Here is a 19657-nt window from a genome sequence, read left to right as displayed (position 1 = left end):
GCCCTGGGATTTCTTTGGAAGGACTGATGCTCAAGCTGAAACTCCAACACTTTGGCCACCTCATGTGAAGAGTTGACTCATTGGAAAAGACTCTGATCCTGGGAGGGATTGGAGGCAGGAGGAGAAGGGGACGACAGAGGATGAGATGGCTGGATGGCATCACTGACTCGATGGACATGAGTTTGAGTGAACTCCGGGAGTTGGTGATGGACAGGGAGGCCTGATGTGCTGTGATTCATGGGGTCGCAAAGAGTCAGACACGACTGAGCGACTGAACTGCACTGAACTGAGGCACACTGCCTTTGGAAGGGCAGTTTAGGAGTCAGTGTAAAATCTGCCCTGTTCCTTTCTTCTTGCATTTGGTAAGGGCAGAAGCACAAGGAGGAAGTCTCTCTCAGGCTCCCTCAGTGAGGATGGTGTGGACCAAAGTCCCCCAGACAAACAGTGATGGACATGTCATATGAGTAAGAAATCAACCTTGGTTGCTTTAAGCTCCTGAGTTGTGGGAGATAACCCATACTGGCTGATTCACAAGCTTAAACACTAGCTTAAAATTGGAATTGAAGGAGAGTCAACAGCCAAGAGAAATTGGAATCCACATTTATTAATGAGAGATATATACATAGAAGTTAAAACACTTAGTGAAATATTGGATTTAAAGATTATTTCCAGTATATAAAGAATATCCAGTTATTTTACACATGTAATGTTACAGTAATCAGTCCACATTGTAAGAAAGCTAAAGGTGAAAGTAAAATACTTCAAATACCCAAAATGTGCTTTGCCAACAAGGCATTTCCTAGTACCATATGTAAGAAACAACCCCCAAATTAGTTGAAATTTTTTATCTTTTTTCATTCATTAAACCCGATGTGCTATAGATGCTCTATGTTACATGACTTTAGATCAATGGGGATTGTGAATGTGAGGGAAACAATTACTCTTATCTTTCATTCTGGATACACACAAGAATCTTCAAAGGGAATTCTACCTAAAGGCTAGATTTCTTTCAGTAAGGTTTCCATCCTGAATATGACACAAGTTGAAGAAGCCACATTTTCAAGGAAAAAAAAATGTGCCTGTTCACACTTACATCCTTTCACTCCAGTCTCTGGAGTAGACACTGAAAATTAACATGCTTTGTGCCCTCAGAGGATCTCCTAAGCTTCACATTTCTTGTGAAAAGAGAGGAACACTCAGTGTTCCCAGCTGCACATGGTCATTTTTCTCTGTCCTTAAAGAAGGAAAAGGGGGTTACAGGAGCTATAGACCTCATAGCATTCAACTCAGTGATAATTAGAATGTGTGTTTGGGAGGCAAGTACATAATTGCATTAGTTAACCTTCTCTTCAAACACTTGAAACACACACAAAGCCTAGGAGCTAGAGGTCCTACTCCCTTCACATATGCGGGATCTGTGCTTCACTAGCTGTTTTTTTTTTTTGCAATCCCCCCAAGAGCATACTGACCATGCTTGTGCTTCTCATGCTCTTTCTAGAGACAGCTGTGCAATTTACTACCAGAAGTGTGCTTTTGTGGGATTTTACCTGCATGGCAGTTAGTGAATGCCTTTCCTGTACCCCAACTCAAGAAACCAAGAGGGACAAGGCTCTTCACAACCTTTAAGTCATGAGCATGATGATCGGTATTTGGCAACCAAAGAAGCAGAACTTTAACCTACAGACATAATGCTAACATGCTTATGCTCAGCAGATGAACCTTTCGTCTCTTTGAGCTCAATTCATCAAGCAAATACAAATGTCTTGGCTGCAGATAAATGTCCCTGTTCTAAATCTACCTAGGTCTAGATATTCAAAAGTTCCACAGATGTATTCACTGGGTACTACATAGACATCAGATGACCTTTGACTAAGAATCATGACACATATCCAACACCCCCTTGCCCTGAATCACATATTTACAAAGATACTGGATACACACAGACTTTCAACCAATCATCAGTACAAAGGATTCACAGATAAGTTCTTCACTGATATACATTCCCAAGTCACTTTAAGAAAGAGGAGAAATGATTTACCACTAGCTATCTAAGAAGGAAAAGAAGGGTTTTCAAAACATCAATCAACATGTCTACTGCACTTAGATAAACAGCCAAAAATAACATTTAAATTAAATTACAATACATCTATATACCATTTCACTGAAATTACACATAGATATCTACATTATAGCTACACGAAGTGCACAGGCACTTTTCTTCATGCGTGAACCATGTGTTACTGTGTATACACAAGAACTTCATGCTTGACAGCTATCTGTACTTGAAAATCACAGATATAATTGTTGCCAGTTGAGGGCACATCTAATCTGATTGCTTAATGAGGAGTGGATTTAAATACACACCAGTACACTTTCTATGTATCTATTTCCTAAAACATAGCAAAAATACTAGCCCTACAATTATATTATCAGAAACTGTGTTTGGCGGAAGGAAGACCCTTCCTTGTCTTTGCAGTGATTATTGATTTGTCTTTTGGGGAAATTTACATAGATTGCTACTCACCTGAGGACAGAATCTACCTGGGCTGCTTCTGAATAATTTCACTGAGACTTTAAGCCCCATTGATAGAGTATTGCTTCATAGCTGGTACTAATGTGTTTTATTTTAACCTTAAAAATATGTGCTCAATTCACATAACAATGTGACATTTACTACCAATTTGCTTGGCAAGAATGAACTGCAACAAATCTGTACTGATTGGCTTCCTCACACTCACCCTCAATCTCTGCTATCCGAAGTTTTCCTAAGCTAATTTTCACATAAATTATTAGGAAGGCATGGAGATTATAGAGATGATTCCACTATTAATCATCTTATTTTTCATGTTCTTGGAGAAAAGCAAAATTAGAATGCTTAGGTGGAATAACCAGATGTGGTATCAAAAATAAAGAGTCAGCACCATTCCTTGAGTTAAAAAGCCTAATTGTTTAAATATTATACATATCCTAACCAGCTAAAGGATTTAACTGACTCTTTGTTCTTAATGGTCATTTTGTTCATTGCATCGCAAAGGACTGAGTTGTTACATTTTTCAAATGTGACTGTATGCTCAGGAAACAATGACAGCTCTAAATTGCTGTAGAAATGTCTTGTGCTTGAATTAGTTGTAATTATACATATGTGGTTATATAGAAAATACCGTAAGAAAATATCTGTCTGCAAAATTACAGATACTAAATAGATCCATTCAGTCTACACTGAGTTCTTTATGGTTTATGAAGAATAGATACAAACCTATATAACATTATTAAAGGCTAAATCAATATTAAATATACACTATCCAGGACTCTAAATAAGTTTTCTCATGCTTTTTATAAATAACAGCAAAGAAGCCCAGGGATTTGTTTAAATAAGAATGTAAGGTTGGATTGGAGGAATCTGTGAATTTTGGAGAGTACAATACTGATCAGAGGGCAATATATTTTCCTTGGTAACATAAATTTTTACCAGGAAGCCAAAATATGTCTGCTGGCAGCAAGATCAAATTAGATTCACAGTTTGCCAGCTCTCTCCTCGAGCCATAGAAAACAAATAGAAAAACAATATACAAAAATCCTCACAAAAGTATCTTTTTATATACAAATCTCTAGAGTGACCAGATAACCTGGTCTGTCCTGTGCAACATGGAAATGTAATGCTGAGATTTCCTGGGGGAAGGAGTGAAGGTCATTTATGGAAAGATTTGGCTGCCAAAGGATGAGATCCGAGTAAGGAGGAGAACTCTCCTGGGGAAGTAAGAAACCAGAGTACCAGCTTGCTGATCATACATCTCAGAGAACTTGCTACATGGGGGCGAAACCTCAGAGATAGGCTAAACTAACTTCCTGGGCTAGTGTGTGCATTTCTCTCCTACCAAAGGCAACAGACTGTTTTTAGGCAGCTTACATGGTTGCCATGAGAAGAAACAGAACCCCAGAAGGAGTGAGGCTCCCACTGCATCATCTCCACCTCCGCGGGGAAAGACGACAATGGTCATGGTCATAAGTTACGTTCTAACACTCACCCAGGGATGAGGGGTGTCTCTGGAGAAATTGGAGACCTGTTGTTACCTGGGTTCTAAGTCAAGTGCTGACTCTTCAAGGTACAGGGATCTGTTCAGTAGCAGGTTTTATCATCAGCCCCAAAGGGCCCTGTATAACAATCAGAAGGACTTTAAAATATATCGAAATGGATACATGCTCCAGAGGTAAGAGAGTGAGGCAAGGCTGGACATAGGCAAGCTGATCAGTAGTTACTCAGAGTGAATGAAATAACAACTTGAGGGCTTCTCTTACTTTTTCATATGCTCTTATATGGGTCATACTACTTGATGCTCTGGTGTTAGGTCTTCTGCAAGAAAGATTTAAACAAACAGAAACTAACTCTATCCTTTCAGTACTAGCTGTACATCTCTCTGCCCCGCGTTTACAGAGCTGAGGTCTTTGTTAATGAAAATGAAATGTTAATGAAAATGAAAATGTTCGTGGCACAGTAACACAAATCCTATTCCGTATTTAGCAGAAGTTTGGACAAAGAGCAGGGATGCAAACAGCAGCCCATTGCAGTGATACTGGAATGTTCAAGAGATTGTTCAAAGGCCATGGCTGGTCACACGCCCCCTGCAGACAGACCATGCATCTTATTCACTTTAAAAACTCTGAGCATAGAAGAAGATCTAGGATCACCAATACAAGTCCACTCTTGTAAGATAGACCTTCTCCACCTGTGATGGGATGACCACAGTGAAAACAAACCAAGAGGAAATTTTGAAAATGAACTCAATCAAACATCTCTGCAAACCTTTCCAGAGAAAGGACTTGGCTCGATCCCACCCTGTATGTGGATGTGCGTGTCTGAGTACTGGTGGAAAGGAAGGTATTTACAGACAGCTGCTGTTATTGTGTAAGCCTTGCACCAAATTTCATAAGAGTGTTCAAGTTGATTTGCCAAAGGCTCCCAAATTCCCATACTGCGTTGGCAATTAGGACCGTCTGGAGGAAACTGTGTGTTTTGGGTATTCAGTGTGGGCTCTGTTGCTACAGCAGGAATGATGCAAGACCTTGAGGAAGGCCACAGATTCATCCTGGCCCCTCATGGTGACTGGGGCAGCATTTTTCCCTGAGCTGAATGGCTACTTCCACTAGGACAGCACATTAAGTAAAGGACAGTTTTATAAAAGGAGGTTGGTTTGTATTCCCAAACACCAAATGGTAGATGAACATGGCCATCTTCCAAGCTTGTTCTAAGACATCAAATGAAGAGAGAGGCTTGAACTTAATTTCTCCCAAAGGGAATGAGAAAAATCCAAATTGATTATTCATTATTATGGGCTCCTCTGACTTACAATACAAATAAGTAATGTGTTATAGCAGTAAGTAAGTATCCCAGGCAGATCTGGTGGTAAAGAACCTGCCTGCCAATGCAGGAGACATAAGAGACGTGGGTTCAATCCCTGGGTGGGGAAGATCCCCTGGAGCAGGGCATGGCAACCCACTCCAGTATTCTTGCCTGGAGACTCCCATGGACAGAGCAGCCTGGCGGGCTATGGTCCATAGGGTTGCAAAGAGTCGGACACAACTGAAGTGACTTAGCATGCACATATAGAAGTAAGCCTCTTAAGAAAAAGAAGTTAAAGCAGAGATAATTATATGGTGGTTTCTTAGGAATGGATGGGCATTTTAATAATTTAATCTAGCCTGTCCTTTTTTTTTTCCCCCCAATGGTGCTAATGTGTAAAGTGACTAGTGTAAGTTGTGTGAATAAAAATGGGCAGAGTCTCAGTCAAATGTTTCTCTTCCTAACTGCATTATTTCTCCTCATCTCTGTTATTTCTGTTATTTCCTAAACTAGCTGTGCTATGAAATTAGATACTACTCAATTAAGATTCCTTGTCATCTGTTCTAAAAGCAACCTTTGCACTAACTTGGATGGTCATTTACTAAACTGAGCAACAATGATCACTGGAATAAGAAGAGAGGAAAAGGAAGAGCGGAAGTTGAATTTTCTTTTCAGAAAAAAATCAAAAGCAACTGATGTCTGAATAGCTTTGCACTCACTTCATCCCAGAGACCAACCTGCCAATAGTGCAACCTGTCTGGGTTGGTGCTCAGTGGCCCTTCTTGTTTTAGACAAAATTACCAGATACTGAGACCATTTATCTTCTTTGACAACTAGATTTATAAAACTCTCACTTCAAAATTCCTTCAGGCCTTTTGCTTTTAACCTTAATCTTTTCAGGCTCCTGGATCATCATATTATATTCAAAGAGCAAGTATTATATAATTGGAAAATCCCACTTGGTCCCTTTCCTTGGCTTGGAATGAATTTATTTGGAGAATAAGCAAAGCCCAACCAGCAACCCATGCGACTGTATGGCCCCAAGCACTGAAGAGTAATGAAGTGGGAATGGCCGCCTCCACTGGGTATAACTTCTGAGCATTTAGTCATCACAGCAGGCAAGAGCTGCTGAGGCTTATCAAGAGTCTGAATGATAGAGAATTCTCTCTGAACATGTGGGTACCTATTTGAATTCACTGCTGAATTTCTAACAGCTACTTGGTTCAGATCATGAAGATCTGCATGCTCTAGATGACTGCCTTAATTCTCTAACGCTCTTTGTATGGAAAACATAGCACAAACAGAACCCTTGATTCAGACAAAAGTGAAATATGGTACCATACCTTTTGCTATTGGAAACAAACGGAAGTGTGGTATTTGCAAAAACACGGCAGGATTGGGTTTCCCTCTGGAGATCCGGTAGGTGAATTGTTGTTACTTAGTCATTAAGTTGTGTCTAACTCTCTTGCAACTCCAAGGACTGTAGTCTGCCAGGCTCCTTCGTGTCCATGGGATTTTCTGCCTGACTCCAAAGTGGCTTCTTGACTAGATATACACTCGCAAATGACATATGTCTCTGTGCACAGGTGGAAATGATCTGAGACTTTCTAATTAACCAGCTGTTGGGATTCCTGACCTTACTGACCAAGAGTACATCTCCCCATAAACTGAATTTCCCCTAACCTTTCTTAGCATCCACCAGTTCAAATCCAAAAACCAGGCAGTTTGGCAACCTTTCTTTAGACTTTCCTGAACATCCAAGCTGATGAGTAGTTAAAGAGAAGTAAATATTTATATTTTATGGAACATGGTAATTCTGCAGGCTATAGGTTGTGTTTCCACTCCCAACAATAAGAATCAAATCTGATAACTACTTGATTCAGAACTTACCATCTAAAGTTTTATATCGAGGATCTGAGTGATTTAGATGATTGCCTTCAATTTCTGATGCTCTTTTCATGGGAGGCACATCCCCAAAGGTCTAAGATAAAGCTCTGCCTTGAGAGCTACTCCATTCTTTTCACGAATAGGACTTGATTCACTGAATTGTAGTAGATAATCAAATGATGATGCCACTTGGGTTTTTCAAAGGATATAAAGGAGGAAGGAGAGAATAAAAGTCTACTTGCTTTTCTTCTGAAATGATTCTGATTCCTAAATATAGTAAATGAGTCCATAAAAAACGATGTCGCCAAAGCCCTGACTTAACAGAACTTACGGGGTACAGTGTGTATATCTAGCCTGCCATGTCTGTGTACAAATGTAACATTTATGCATGATCAAACATGAATGGAGTGTTATAAGCATTCATATTTGTGTTTGACTTGTTAAAATAAATCTGTGCATACAACTGACAAGTTATAATATCCTGTTTAGAAAATGGTTGTTAGAGGTATATTCTGGATCGACTTGTCCTGTTTATGGCACATATGCTGGACAAGGAAACCCCAATGGGCATGGCATGAGAAGAATGAGAGCGGCCTAAAAAACCAGAGGACACAGTCACATGTCAGTTCTACATATACCCTGGGTTTTCAAGCTACTCCTGGATTTGAGAAATTGCTTATTTTTAACTGATTTGTTGAACTTCCAAATAAACCGATTTCCTAAGGATATTCTCATGAAACTTACTGCATACAGTTTCAAACTAGAAAAACCCGCTTTGTTAAGCTGAGCAACTAGTTTCTTCTGAATACACTGTCCCCTTATATATGTATAGGCTAACTCAATAACTAGGAAAAAACTGAAGACAAGCAGTCATGGAAGACTTTCAGGCAGAATCTTTGGAAGACAATCTTGAGACCACTCCTTTGAGCAGCCTGTCAGTATGTTCAAGTGCTAAGCTGGCCTTAAACAACAAAACCACCTGTTCCTAGATGGACAGCTACATCCTTCTCCTCACCATAAAAAATGCCCTCGGAAGCCTGACTTAAAGAGACTCCTTAACAGTTTCACAGTTAAATCCAGGAACCATCCCTACGACCCATGACGTCTACTATAAAGGATGCATTTGCCACTACTACATTTCAGCAAGCCCTTGGCCACCCTCTTAACCGTCCATCTAATGAAAATGAAGACCAATGCATTATTTTCTTTTAAAGCAAAGAGCTACTTAATACTGCTCAATAGTGATTGTTATTAAAAAAAAGAAACCAACTAGGGTTAAGAGACAAAACTACTAGACTCTCATGTCTCTTGTGTGTTCCAAAGTTTCCCTACATGAAAGAGTAAGGTCACAAGGAGTAGGTAATGAAGGGCATGTGATGTCCATACACACCTTCTCCTGTGAAAACTTGGACTCTACAACTATCCATGAATATCTCAGTACACATCTGCTGGCCTCAGATGACCACCCTGCTCCCACATTGGACCAAGGTTTGCAACATTCCTTAGAGTCACCTTTCGAAAATACTGTGGGTTATTCAGTAGACAGTGATAGTACAGACACTGGAAAACACAGCTTGGAGATGCCTGCAGCATGCAAGGCACTGATGAGTTACTCCAGTATTATATTACGTATCCCCGCAAACTTCCACAGCTTGGAAAAGATTCCGTCTGTGAAGTTCCGTAAAGCCACACTTTTCCCCTACTCTATGGTTCAAGGCTGCCTTGACTTTGCTGTAGAAATGTCACCTTTATAGGATTTCGCACATATGTTTGTTTTCTGGTTCTTTCCACAGAGAACACTGGGGAGGAAGATGGGTTCTGCTTTCAACTATGCCCTGTAATTGGTTTTAGGTGCTTTGATAAAATATAACAAAAAGCTTTCTACATATTAGATGACTAATCGTGTTTTGGTTTTGCTTTTATCATGAGATTAGTATTAAAAGAGGCACAGCCAACGTAACTGTTTTCCATCTGTGAGGACAGTAAAATGATTAAGTCTTTTAGTCTGATGAGAATATGACAGAAATAATTTGGAGATGAAGATAGAAACCCAAATAAGAATTTTATGGACAAAACATAGATCAAATAATGTCACTTGATTTCACTATCCAAGGTGATGTAACCCAAACACAAATTTGAATCTGGTTAAAATTTGTGTTGACTGTGCTCTCCAAGTATTGTCAATATATACAGCAATTCTATGTAAGCTACACCCTAATCCATTACCGAATTTAGAGCAAGTTATGAAACATACTTTGAAATTCAACAATTATTCCCATAGACTATGTGGGGTAGGGCAGAGACTCAGTGGGTTCCGTAATAGGCTGCTCTTAAGATATGGCTCCAAATGTGACTCTCTTTGAAGCATTTAGTCATTCAACTTAAAGAGAGAAATTCAACAGAAGAGAAACTGTCAGAGTTCCCTAAGATGGGTACTTTCTTTTCACCAAAAAACACAAGGGCAAACGCTCTAAGACGTTGAAGGGGATTTCTTACAAAGGCTCTAAGAGAATCTCTTGTGTGCTACCAGGTGAGGCTGGGGAACACTGGAAAGAGTAACACACCAAGTGTGTGCTCATTATTCCAAATCCCCAGAATGTGCCACATGCCTTTAGTTGTGTCTCCTGGAAAAGAGAGCACCCACGCTTCTACATCTTGAGAGAAAAGGGAAGCTGGCAAGAATGCGTCTTCAATTCAAACTGATTCCTCCAGCAGCATCCATTCAAACAATAATACAAGTGAAAATGAGACATTTACGAAGCATTATTTGGCAATGACACACAGCACCGTGCCTGTCACTGACTCACAACAGATCCTCTAAGCCTCAGCTAATAGATTAAGTAAACAGAAATAGATGTATTTTTTTTCTTTTTAAAGAAAGCTTGTTTATATTCTCTTTTACCATAAGATATGTTGGGGGGGTTATTCAAGAATTTGCTGAGAGTCATATCCTTATTTTTCATGTTTCCAAGGTTCTTCCTCAACACTGCAGTCGGCTGACTTTCCATTGGCTGCCAGAGTTACCTGAAAATAATTATCATCAACATCCAACTTACAGGTCATGAACCAGAAATCCACCCCGGGGGTTATGTGGAGGAGCACCAGACCCAGGTTCTACTACGCAACTTAAATATTAATGTTAGACACTGTTCTTTCCAAATTGATTTTAAGCTGGTCTTGGTTTTCAACAATGACTTGCACACTTTAAAAATGCGTATTTGCCTTGGGGAGGTATCTGAAGCACTAGAGCGACTTTGCAAGTTGGGGAATAAATAACTTGTATGACGCTTTTAGGGTTGTGAGGGGGTCTAATTAGCCATAGACTCACCACACAATAACGCAGCCCTTAAAACACAGTGCCCCGTGCTACTCCAGACAACCGCAGAGAAACAAAAAATCCAGAACCAGCATCTAGTTCTACTCATGCACGTGAAAGGTTCGGTTTCAATGAGCCCGGGTGGATTTTATACATGTCCAATTTTAAAATCAGAAGTCGTGGTGGTCTGGCTCCACCTTATAAGCTGTCCAGGCTTTAAAGGTTGAAAGAAGAAAAGAAGGGAATTAAAAGCCGGGGATCAGTAAATCTAAATTATTTCAATGCAGACATTTATTAATCAACTATAATCACCAGACTGTCCGGATTATGCTTCCCGGGCTCTAAGCAAACTGAACCCTTCCACAAAATGGGAGGTTTCCCCCTCCACATCTAAATCGTTATCCTAGCTTACCTTCCATCTGTCTGTCCTCAACGTCATGTGCAAACTTAAACCCACGACTGATATTCCACATAATGGAGAGACTGGATTTATGGAAGCATTAGGACATGGAGACATGACAAACGGCAGCAATGATTGAAAGAAATCTGACCTTCTTCTTACCCAAGTGGAAGGGAGACACGTGCATTATGAACACACAAAACATGCTAGGGACAGAAAACCAAATGCCTTTCATGAACCAAGCAAACGAAAATAAAAACTACTCCTTCCACCAGTCCCCATGAAGCCTCCATTTAAAAAAAAGACCATGCAAGAAGCAAATGTAAGCATCACATGCAGTTATTCTGGTTAAAATAAAAAACATTGCATAATTTCAAACTACGGTTACAAGGCAAGAGTCTGAAACTGGAGAGGCCAACATGACATCACAATGCTTAAAATGGTTAAAGTTGTGACCAGAGCAGCAGCAAATTTGTTTCCCCTTCGGTGACCTGTCAGGAAAGACTGCCAGGGACAAACTGCCTGGAGCAAGCTGCCTGTTCTCCATGACCTCGGATGGGCCCATTTGCCTTTTAGCAATGAACCAGATCAATAGCTGTGCAGCATCATAAATCTCAGTGTGGTGCCTTTGGAAAACCAGACAGAACCTGGGTGGTGGTGGGGGGGGTTGTTTTCAAATATTAGGACCTCTGTCTCTAAAGTAGCTGGGACAGCAGTTTTGGGGGGGCATTCCCTTTTTCTGACTGGATTAAAGGAAGTCGGGGCTCCACCACCCCCATCCATTCCACCCGGCTCTTTCCCAACATCTGGGTAATAGAAAAGCCTAAAGGGTAGAGGACTGGTGGAAAGCACTGAGGTCCCCAGCTCAGTTTTTAAAACAGTGGAACAAAACAGACCAGAAAGAGTTTCAAAGGCAGGAGTAAACGTAACTCCAATACTCTGGGTAAAGCCTGCGAATTCATCTCTGTAGCTCTGGCTGCCTCCTCTGTGCATGGGTGTCAACCCAGCGGATTGGTCAAGAACAAGAAGAGTCAGTTGCCTGACCTCACGATCTCCACAGAGCTGAACTCGATCACTTAACTAAAAAATGAAAACAGTGAATACTTATTAAACCAATATGGTCGTTTCATTATTTTCATGACCTGCTCAGTTTCATTACTTGATTATCTAAACACTAATTCACCAATGAGTGGTTGGTTCAGTGGTTAATTACCTAGAGAGACTAAGCCACTATCTCTATGGAACTGCCCAGCAAAAAAAAAAAAAAGGTTATCTGAATTAAAGCATAGGGTCAGGATGCTAAAAGGATACACTCAGTAAATATCTCTGCAGAGCCCGTTGCATCCCTGGCACTGCTTTAGGGCACAGCAGTGATAAATAGGAATACAGTTTCTTTTCTCATGGGCTTATTTCCTAGTGATAGGGAGAGCAGACCAACATTTCCCTTTGGGGGTTGAATTGTTTGCTAAAAAAATGAAAGGAATTTGTCCTGATATGCTTGATGTCCTTTAAGGGAAAAAAAAAAAATCTGGGAAGTCTGAAATCTAAAACTATCCCCATGCTTGCAAATCTTCCTCAAAACTTGTCCTATACAATATTGTTAGGAAGTATGCTGAGATGCTCCAAAAGGGTCACTCCAAAGGTAATTAACTTCCAAGATCCTTCTAATATGTAACTGCAAAATTAAAAAATACATATGGTGATTTTATTTTGGTTCATACTACTGTCTTTCCTTGTATGGCAGCCACTGGGATCAAGCTGTATCTTTGCTATGTAATTGTACATTCATTTTGCTGTCCTCCAGTGCCTAATTCAGGGCTTTGCAGGTTATGGGCACTCTGTAAAACGTGATTAGTAATCAAAATGTAGGAAGTCATAGGAATAAGATGGGGGTGCTCAATTAAACCCCACAAGGCACACAATAAATACTTGTTAAATATAATAGAGCATAAACCTATTCCATGAAGTACTGACTCTTGTTGACCAAAACTAATGTTTTGATGGAGAATAATCCAGCATATTCATTTAGATGTGGAAAACACTGACTTTCCAGGAGAATGGAGTTTACCATTTAGGTCCATCTTAATTTCCAACAGTTTTAATTGTTTTCACAGAGTTAATTGATTTATGCAATTGCCTCTTGATGAGTGGGATCCCTCCCTAATTTTCATTAGAAAATTTATGCACAATGTAGCTGATACGGAGGGGATGAGCCACTGGACTATGTTATAGTCCAATAAAGAGAATTGCTTCTATGTCATCCTTAGTTGTCTGGCATATATTCGGAATGACCCAGAAACATAGGGAGAAATTAATTTTTAAATGAGATCAACAGGAGTCAAAAAGGTCTCAGAAACCTGTGTTGGGTTGGATTGTCCTCAGCTGCTGTCTAGACCCTCCAAAGTTGACCTTGCTCACCTGCCGGGTTTCTCCAAGTTTGCTTCACTCTGGTCATGACACTCAGTCTTTGACAATGTCAAGTTAGTTACAATGAAGGCAAGACAGAGCCCATTGAGCTTTAAGACTTAGCATCCAACAGCTTGGAAAAGAGTCCAGAACATCCATGCTTCAGGGATAATGGTGCTGCCAGGCAATGTGTGACATGTCGTGTTTTTTAAAAGACATTTATGGATAATTGTCCTGAAGGAGACAATTGCTTCCCCATTCTTGGAGCAAAGTGGCTTCTAGGTCAAAACTCATGCTCCCATGAAAATAATTAAGAGAATGATAGCTTTGCAAAGTTATGTGGGCATGTTTCTCTTTTTTTTTTTTTTTAACCAATACATGATATACAGCTAGGAGGAACACTTGTGCTATGTAAATCAAGTGATTCTGGGCATTTCTCTTGATGTTTCACTTGAGGAACAGAATATCTGAAAGTCAGCAAAGCCCTAGAAACCACAAATTCTTGAGCATAATATTCAGACAAAACTGATCAAATTTGCAGAGTAGGTGGACAGGGGAATCAGAATGATTGTTTCGTATCACAGAGACGAAGCAAGCAACCATCTGACTCTTTCACTGTTAGACTTACCGATCTCCTGCCATGTTAGACACAGAGTTAGATGATCTGGGACTCATCGAAGCTTGAGTTACATGATTCTTTAGAAAAATAAATGTGACGATAATACATGCAGGGCTTTTGTGTTTGCTTTAAGAAACTGAGCATGCACTATTATATACAGGTCTCGATATCCATGAATGGGAAAGGTACCTTGCACTCATCTACTATGACTGAGTTGTGTGCGGCATAGACACACTGGTTTGAGTTGCTCTCCCTATGGTTCTTCAAGTCATCATAAATGGACTGAGTCTTGGTCATTTCGATATCTTCATGCACTCGGTGCTGAGAGTCAATGGTGTCCAGCTCAGACTTGGAGAGGTGATAGACAATCCCAGCCCCAAAAGAGTCACCCACAACATTGACAGACGTTCTCATTCTGTCCCTGGAGACAAAGAACAGAACACACTTAGTGAGGAAGCAGTATGATGTGAGGTTGAGAGGTCAAGGTCTGGACTGGAGAGCCCTGGGGTTGAGTTCTAGCTCTATCTTTCACTCTGGACTTGTGACTGGCCTGGACCAAGTGACTTCACTTTCATGAGCGTTGATTTCCTTGTTTGTCAACTGGAGATAACAATCGTACTTCTCTCATAAGCTTGTATGAAAATTAAACGAAATGATGTACATAAATTGCTAGCAAAATGTCTAATGAAATGGTAAGCCTGATAAACAATGGACTCTCTAGAGTCCATGAGAAAAGAAAGGAGGCAGGAAGGAGAAAGAATTAGAGGGAAACAATGTCCAGTAGTCATGTAGTCATGAGAGGTGGACCATAAAGAAGGCAGAGTGCTGAAGAATTGATGCTTTTGAACTGTGGTGCTGGGGATGACTCTTGAGAGTTCCTTGGATGCAAGGAGATCAAACCAGTCAACCCTAAAGAAAATCAACCCTGAATACTCATTGGAAGGATTGATGCTGAAGCTCCAATACTTGGTTACTTGATGCAAGGAGCTGACTCATTGGAAAAAACCCTGATGCTAGGAAAGATTGAAGGCAGAAGGAGAAGAGGGCGACAGAGAATGAGATGGTTGGATGGCATCACCGACTCAATGGACACGAGTTTGAGGAGGCTCCAGAAGTTGGTGATGGACAGGGAAGCCTGGCATGCTGCAGTTCACGGGGTCTCAAAGAGTCGGACATGACTGAGCAACTGAACCAAACTGAACTGAAAGGCGTGCAGCACCAGTAATCAAGTTTGAATCCTCTTTCTTTCATTTTGCTTCACATTCTGTGTACACGCTAAGTTGCTTCAGTCATATCTGACTCTTTGCAACCCCATGGAATGTAGCCCACCACACTCCTCTGTCCATGGGATTATTCTGGCATGAATACTGGAGTAGGTTGCCATGCCCTTCTCTAGAGGATATTCCAGATCCAGGAATTGAATCCATGTCTCCTGCACTGCAGGCAGATTCTTTACCATCTAAGCCATTCATATATGATGGGAAATTCAATGGACATGAACTTGGGCAAACTCTGGGAGATGGTGAAGGACAGGGAGGCCTGGCATGCTGCAGGCCACGGGTTCACAAAGATTTGGAATGACTTGGTGACTGAACAGCAACAACAACGTCCAGACCTCAGAATTAGTACCCAGACAGCAGCCATTTCTAGTTATGTCCAGCAAGTCCTCTTGATTTAAACTGTTCGAAGAGTCCAGATTACCTCTACTTATTTATTAATTCTTTGTGAAAGAGTAACCACCTATGAATTCCCTCATAATAGAATTTTATCTTTTTTGTAAGGATCTCTGCCCAACACACACATACACACAGACACAGCTGTTGGGTAAGACACCCAGTCACAATTTCCTCCCTGACTAATATGTGTAGTGACGATGTGCCCTGAAAAAAACCAAAATACTTTCTCTTGCTCTTTCTGTTAATCTGAAAAAAATAAAATCTTCCAGAGGGCCTCTTGAACCAGGAAGGACTGAGAAAAATCCTTCCTCAAATCTGTTTCTCAAGTTCTGACTTGGAAAAAATAGGATGGCTCATAACACTCCCTCTCAAAATGTCAGCATCGGGAAAACTAATTAAGTTCTTAAGAGTAGGTTGTAATCTCTCACCCATAAGTTAAGAACAGTGTGAGAAGTCCTTTTGACCAGATTTGTGAGATACTCAAAGTTCTAAAAAAGAAGGATGCTGGAAAATCACAAAGAAAAGAAAAAGGAGTTTAAGTAAAAATGCTACCGAGACATCTTAGCCCAGCACTTTAGCATTCGATTCAAAATTTAAAAAAAGAAATAAAATGAGGATACCAGAAGTGGTTTAAGGCAAAGTGGAAACCTTAATTGGTTCTTGGAACAAAAGCTTAAAATAAATTCTACCTGCTCTGATGAAATCTATTTCTCATGTAAAGTGAAAGTCACTCAACCATGTCTGACTCTTTGCAACCCCATGGACTGTATGTAGCCTGCCAGGTGCCTCTGTCCATGGAATTCTCCAGGCCAGAATACTGGAGTGGGTAGCTATTCCCTTCTCCAGGGGATCTCCCCAACCCAGGGATCAAACCCATATCTCTTACATTGCAGGAGGATTCTTTATCATCTGAGCCACCAGGGAAGCCCAAGAATACTGGAGTGGGTAATCTATCCCTTCTCCAGGGGATCCTCCCAACCCAGGAATCGAACCCTGGTCTCCTACATTGCAAGTGGATTCTTTACCAGCTCTGTTACCAGGGAAGCCCGGTCATTATGAAGTTGCAGTAGAAGGAGTCTGGCTTGGTTCTCTTGCAAGGAGCTTGGGAGCCAGCCGTCCTTCTGGTTTCGAGCAGGAAGATACTGTCCATGAAAAAAATACAGATCACAGCCCGCTTCAACTCTCAGGGACATCTCTATATCTGAGAAGGTTCTTGCTCTCCCTTCTGTTTAGAGAATCTACCTCAGAGTGATAGTCTTAATATGAATGAAGACTGGGTCTTGAGGTCATCTATAAGACTCAGGCACTTGACATGGAGATCACTAAGAAGCCCCAATATAAGGAGATGAGAAGGAATTATGTAGTAAGAAAAAGCCTTGGACTTCCCAGGTGACACAGTGGATAAGAATTCGCCTGCCAATGCAAGGGACAAGGGTTAGATCCCTGGTCTGGGAAGATCCAACATGAACCCAAGAAACTAAGCCCATGAGCCACAGCCACTGAGTCCCAGGGTCTAGAGTCCATGAGCCACAACCACTGAAGGCTGCATGCCTAGAGCCTGTGCTCTGCAACAAGAGAAGCCATGGGATGAGAAATCCATGCAATGAAGTGAATAGTAACCCCCACCTCCTGCAACTAGAGAAAGCCTGCATTCAACAACGAAGACCCAGAGCAACCAAAAAGAAAGAAAGAAAGGAAAAGCTTGGATTCTGGAGGCAAGCTAACTTGGATTCAAATGCCAGCTTTTCCCTTTACTTGTTGGACAACCCTGATCATACATGTTTGTGAGCCTTGGTTGTCTCATCTATAAAATGGAAATAATAATAAAAAAATGTTCCTTACAGAAGGGTTGTTGTGAAGATTAAATAAAATAACATAATTCTTAGAATAGTTCCAGACATTTAATGAGAACTCACAAAATTAATTATTGCATGTTGTATACTTTTACTTCTAATAGAATTATGGTGAGGATTAAATAAGGTAATATCTATAAGGTATATTCCTGTTCACATAAATGTGAGCTACCATCATTACTGGGCTTCCCTGGCGGCTCAGATGGTAAAGAATCTGCCTGCAATGCAGGAGACCTGGGTTTCATCCCTGGTTTGGGAAGATCTCCTAGAGAAGGGAGTGGCTACCCACTCTATTATACTTGCCTGGAAAATTCCATAGACAGAGGAGACTGGAGGGCTACTGTCCAGGGGGTTGCAGAGTCAGACACAACTGAGTGACTAACACTTTCACTTTCATACTATTACTGTTAATCTTATTAAGTCAATTGCTATACTCTTTTGGCACCTCCTAGGTAGACCATCCAAACATGCCTGCTTAAGTTACTGTCTCCCTTTGAAACATCAACCCTATTTATAGGCCAGTTCCTAAGGCGGCACTCCCAACTAACCAGCTGAGTTATTTATTCCTCAGAGAGTTGTAGTCTACTTTGTCGTTTTTCAACTATACTTCCCATCCCTCTTGGCCTATGCTCTGCACTCCTGGTTAACTGTTAATTCTGAAGAGAACTAAAGCCTCCAAGAAGAATGCTCTGAATACCCACTCATCTCATGGCCCAGAAGAATCTGTCTTATTGGCAAATAGAGGGACCAAAGTAATGGTGGTGGTGATGATCACAGTTGTTGTTTAGTTGCTAAGTTGTGTCCAACTAGTTGCCATCCCATGCGACCGGGAAAGCCTGATGATGATGCTGAAATGTGGTGATTCCTCACATTTATATGAATAGGAATACACTTTATAGATATTGCCTTATTTAATCCTCACCATAACTCTATAAGAAGGACTATTATCCAAATTTAAGAGATGGAAACACTGAGGTTGAAAGAGATTACGTGGCTTTTCAAAGTCACACCCCCTTGTAGAGTCACAGAACCAAATCTGGACACAGGCAGTGTGACTCTAGAATCTACTGTCCACCATATGACACAAAGTACTCAGGAGCCAGACAGCCCTGATTGGAAAAATGGCTAAGTTTGAAAATGGTTGCTGCTAAGTCACTTCAGTCGTGTCCGACTCTGTGCGACCCCATAGACGGCAGCCCACCAGGATCCCCGGTCAGTGGAAACAAGATAAGAATGTGGACTCTAATACTTGCTGAGCTCTTTGTTATTGGGTTGGCCAAAAAGTTCATTGGGTTTTTCCATACTATCTTATAGAAAGATCTGAATTACTTTTTGACCAACCCAATAGTTTATTGATTCATTCAACAAATACATAATGAGCATTTTAGTGTGTGCACTATGCCAAGTGTCCAAAGAGTAAAGAACAAGAAAAGATCCTTCCTATGCTCTCTTTTCTGTGAAAACTCACACTCTCTTTACTTGTCTGTATCCTCCACTAGAATAAGATAAATATTCTAATAGGAATAAGTACTGGATGTTCTTGGGTTTTGTAGGCAGGGCACTTTATTTACACTGGGGTCTCATCAATGGCTGGAATCGAAGTGTCTTGAGTCAGGCACTAAGGGTGGATCTGAGATGATGAGCTAGAGAGAAGAGAGAACTAATACGTGTGAACTCTAAGAGGTAGGTACTCTCAGGAGCACTCAGGATGGCTAATGAGTACAGTGGGAATGGAAGGAAAGGACTGACCAAATCACATATGGCCTTACCAGTCAAGTGCAAGGCTTAGGACTTTACCCCAAGTGTGACGGGAAGGGAAGCATCACACTTGTTTCACTATAAAGAATGGCAAGACTGAAAGAGCAGAATCTGCTTATTAAAGATAGATACAGAGAAGATGTAGATCTTCTCTGTGGTAGATACAGAGAAAGATGAACCTGAGAGACAGTTAGATAGCATCACTAACTCAGTGGACATGAATCTGAGCAAACTCTGAGACAGTGAAGGACAGGGAAGCCTGGTGTGTTGCAGTCCATGGGGTCGCAAAGAGTTGGACATGACTTAGCGACTTAACAACAAGAAGCAGGAGACAGAATTACAGGACTTGAGGACTGATTGATTACAGAAAAGAAACAAACAAAAAGAGTCGAGAATTCCTCTCA

The 19657-nt window shown here is 40.9% G+C and overlaps 1 protein-coding gene across 5 annotated transcripts in view; it reads right to left on the bottom strand.

Moving 5' to 3' along the window:
- Positions 1-584: 584 nt before the first annotated feature.
- SLC1A2 (solute carrier family 1 member 2) overlaps positions 585-19657 on the bottom strand; it is a 114393-nt gene continuing 95320 nt past the window's right edge. For 2 of the 5 annotated variants that reach the window (XM_070383550.1, XM_070383551.1), the window contains 2 exons: positions 14156-14387; positions 585-10249 (listed from right to left, as the gene is read on the bottom strand). In XM_070383550.1, coding sequence (XP_070239651.1) covers positions 10178-10249; positions 14156-14387 — 304 coding nt within the window. In that variant the 3' untranslated portion in view covers positions 585-10177. Of the gene's footprint in view, positions 10250-10282; positions 11025-14155; positions 14388-16667; positions 16785-19657 lie in introns of those variants that run through there. The other 3 variants (XM_070383552.1, XM_070383553.1, XR_011467011.1) reach the window with 3 other exon arrangements.

This window comes from Bos mutus, chromosome 15, assembly GCF_027580195.1.
Source record: "Bos mutus isolate GX-2022 chromosome 15, NWIPB_WYAK_1.1, whole genome shotgun sequence".
Lineage (NCBI taxonomy): Eukaryota > Metazoa > Chordata > Mammalia > Artiodactyla > Bovidae > Bos > Bos mutus.
Note: the sequence above shows the minus strand (reverse complement) of the source record. Positions and strands in the feature narration are given on the sequence as shown.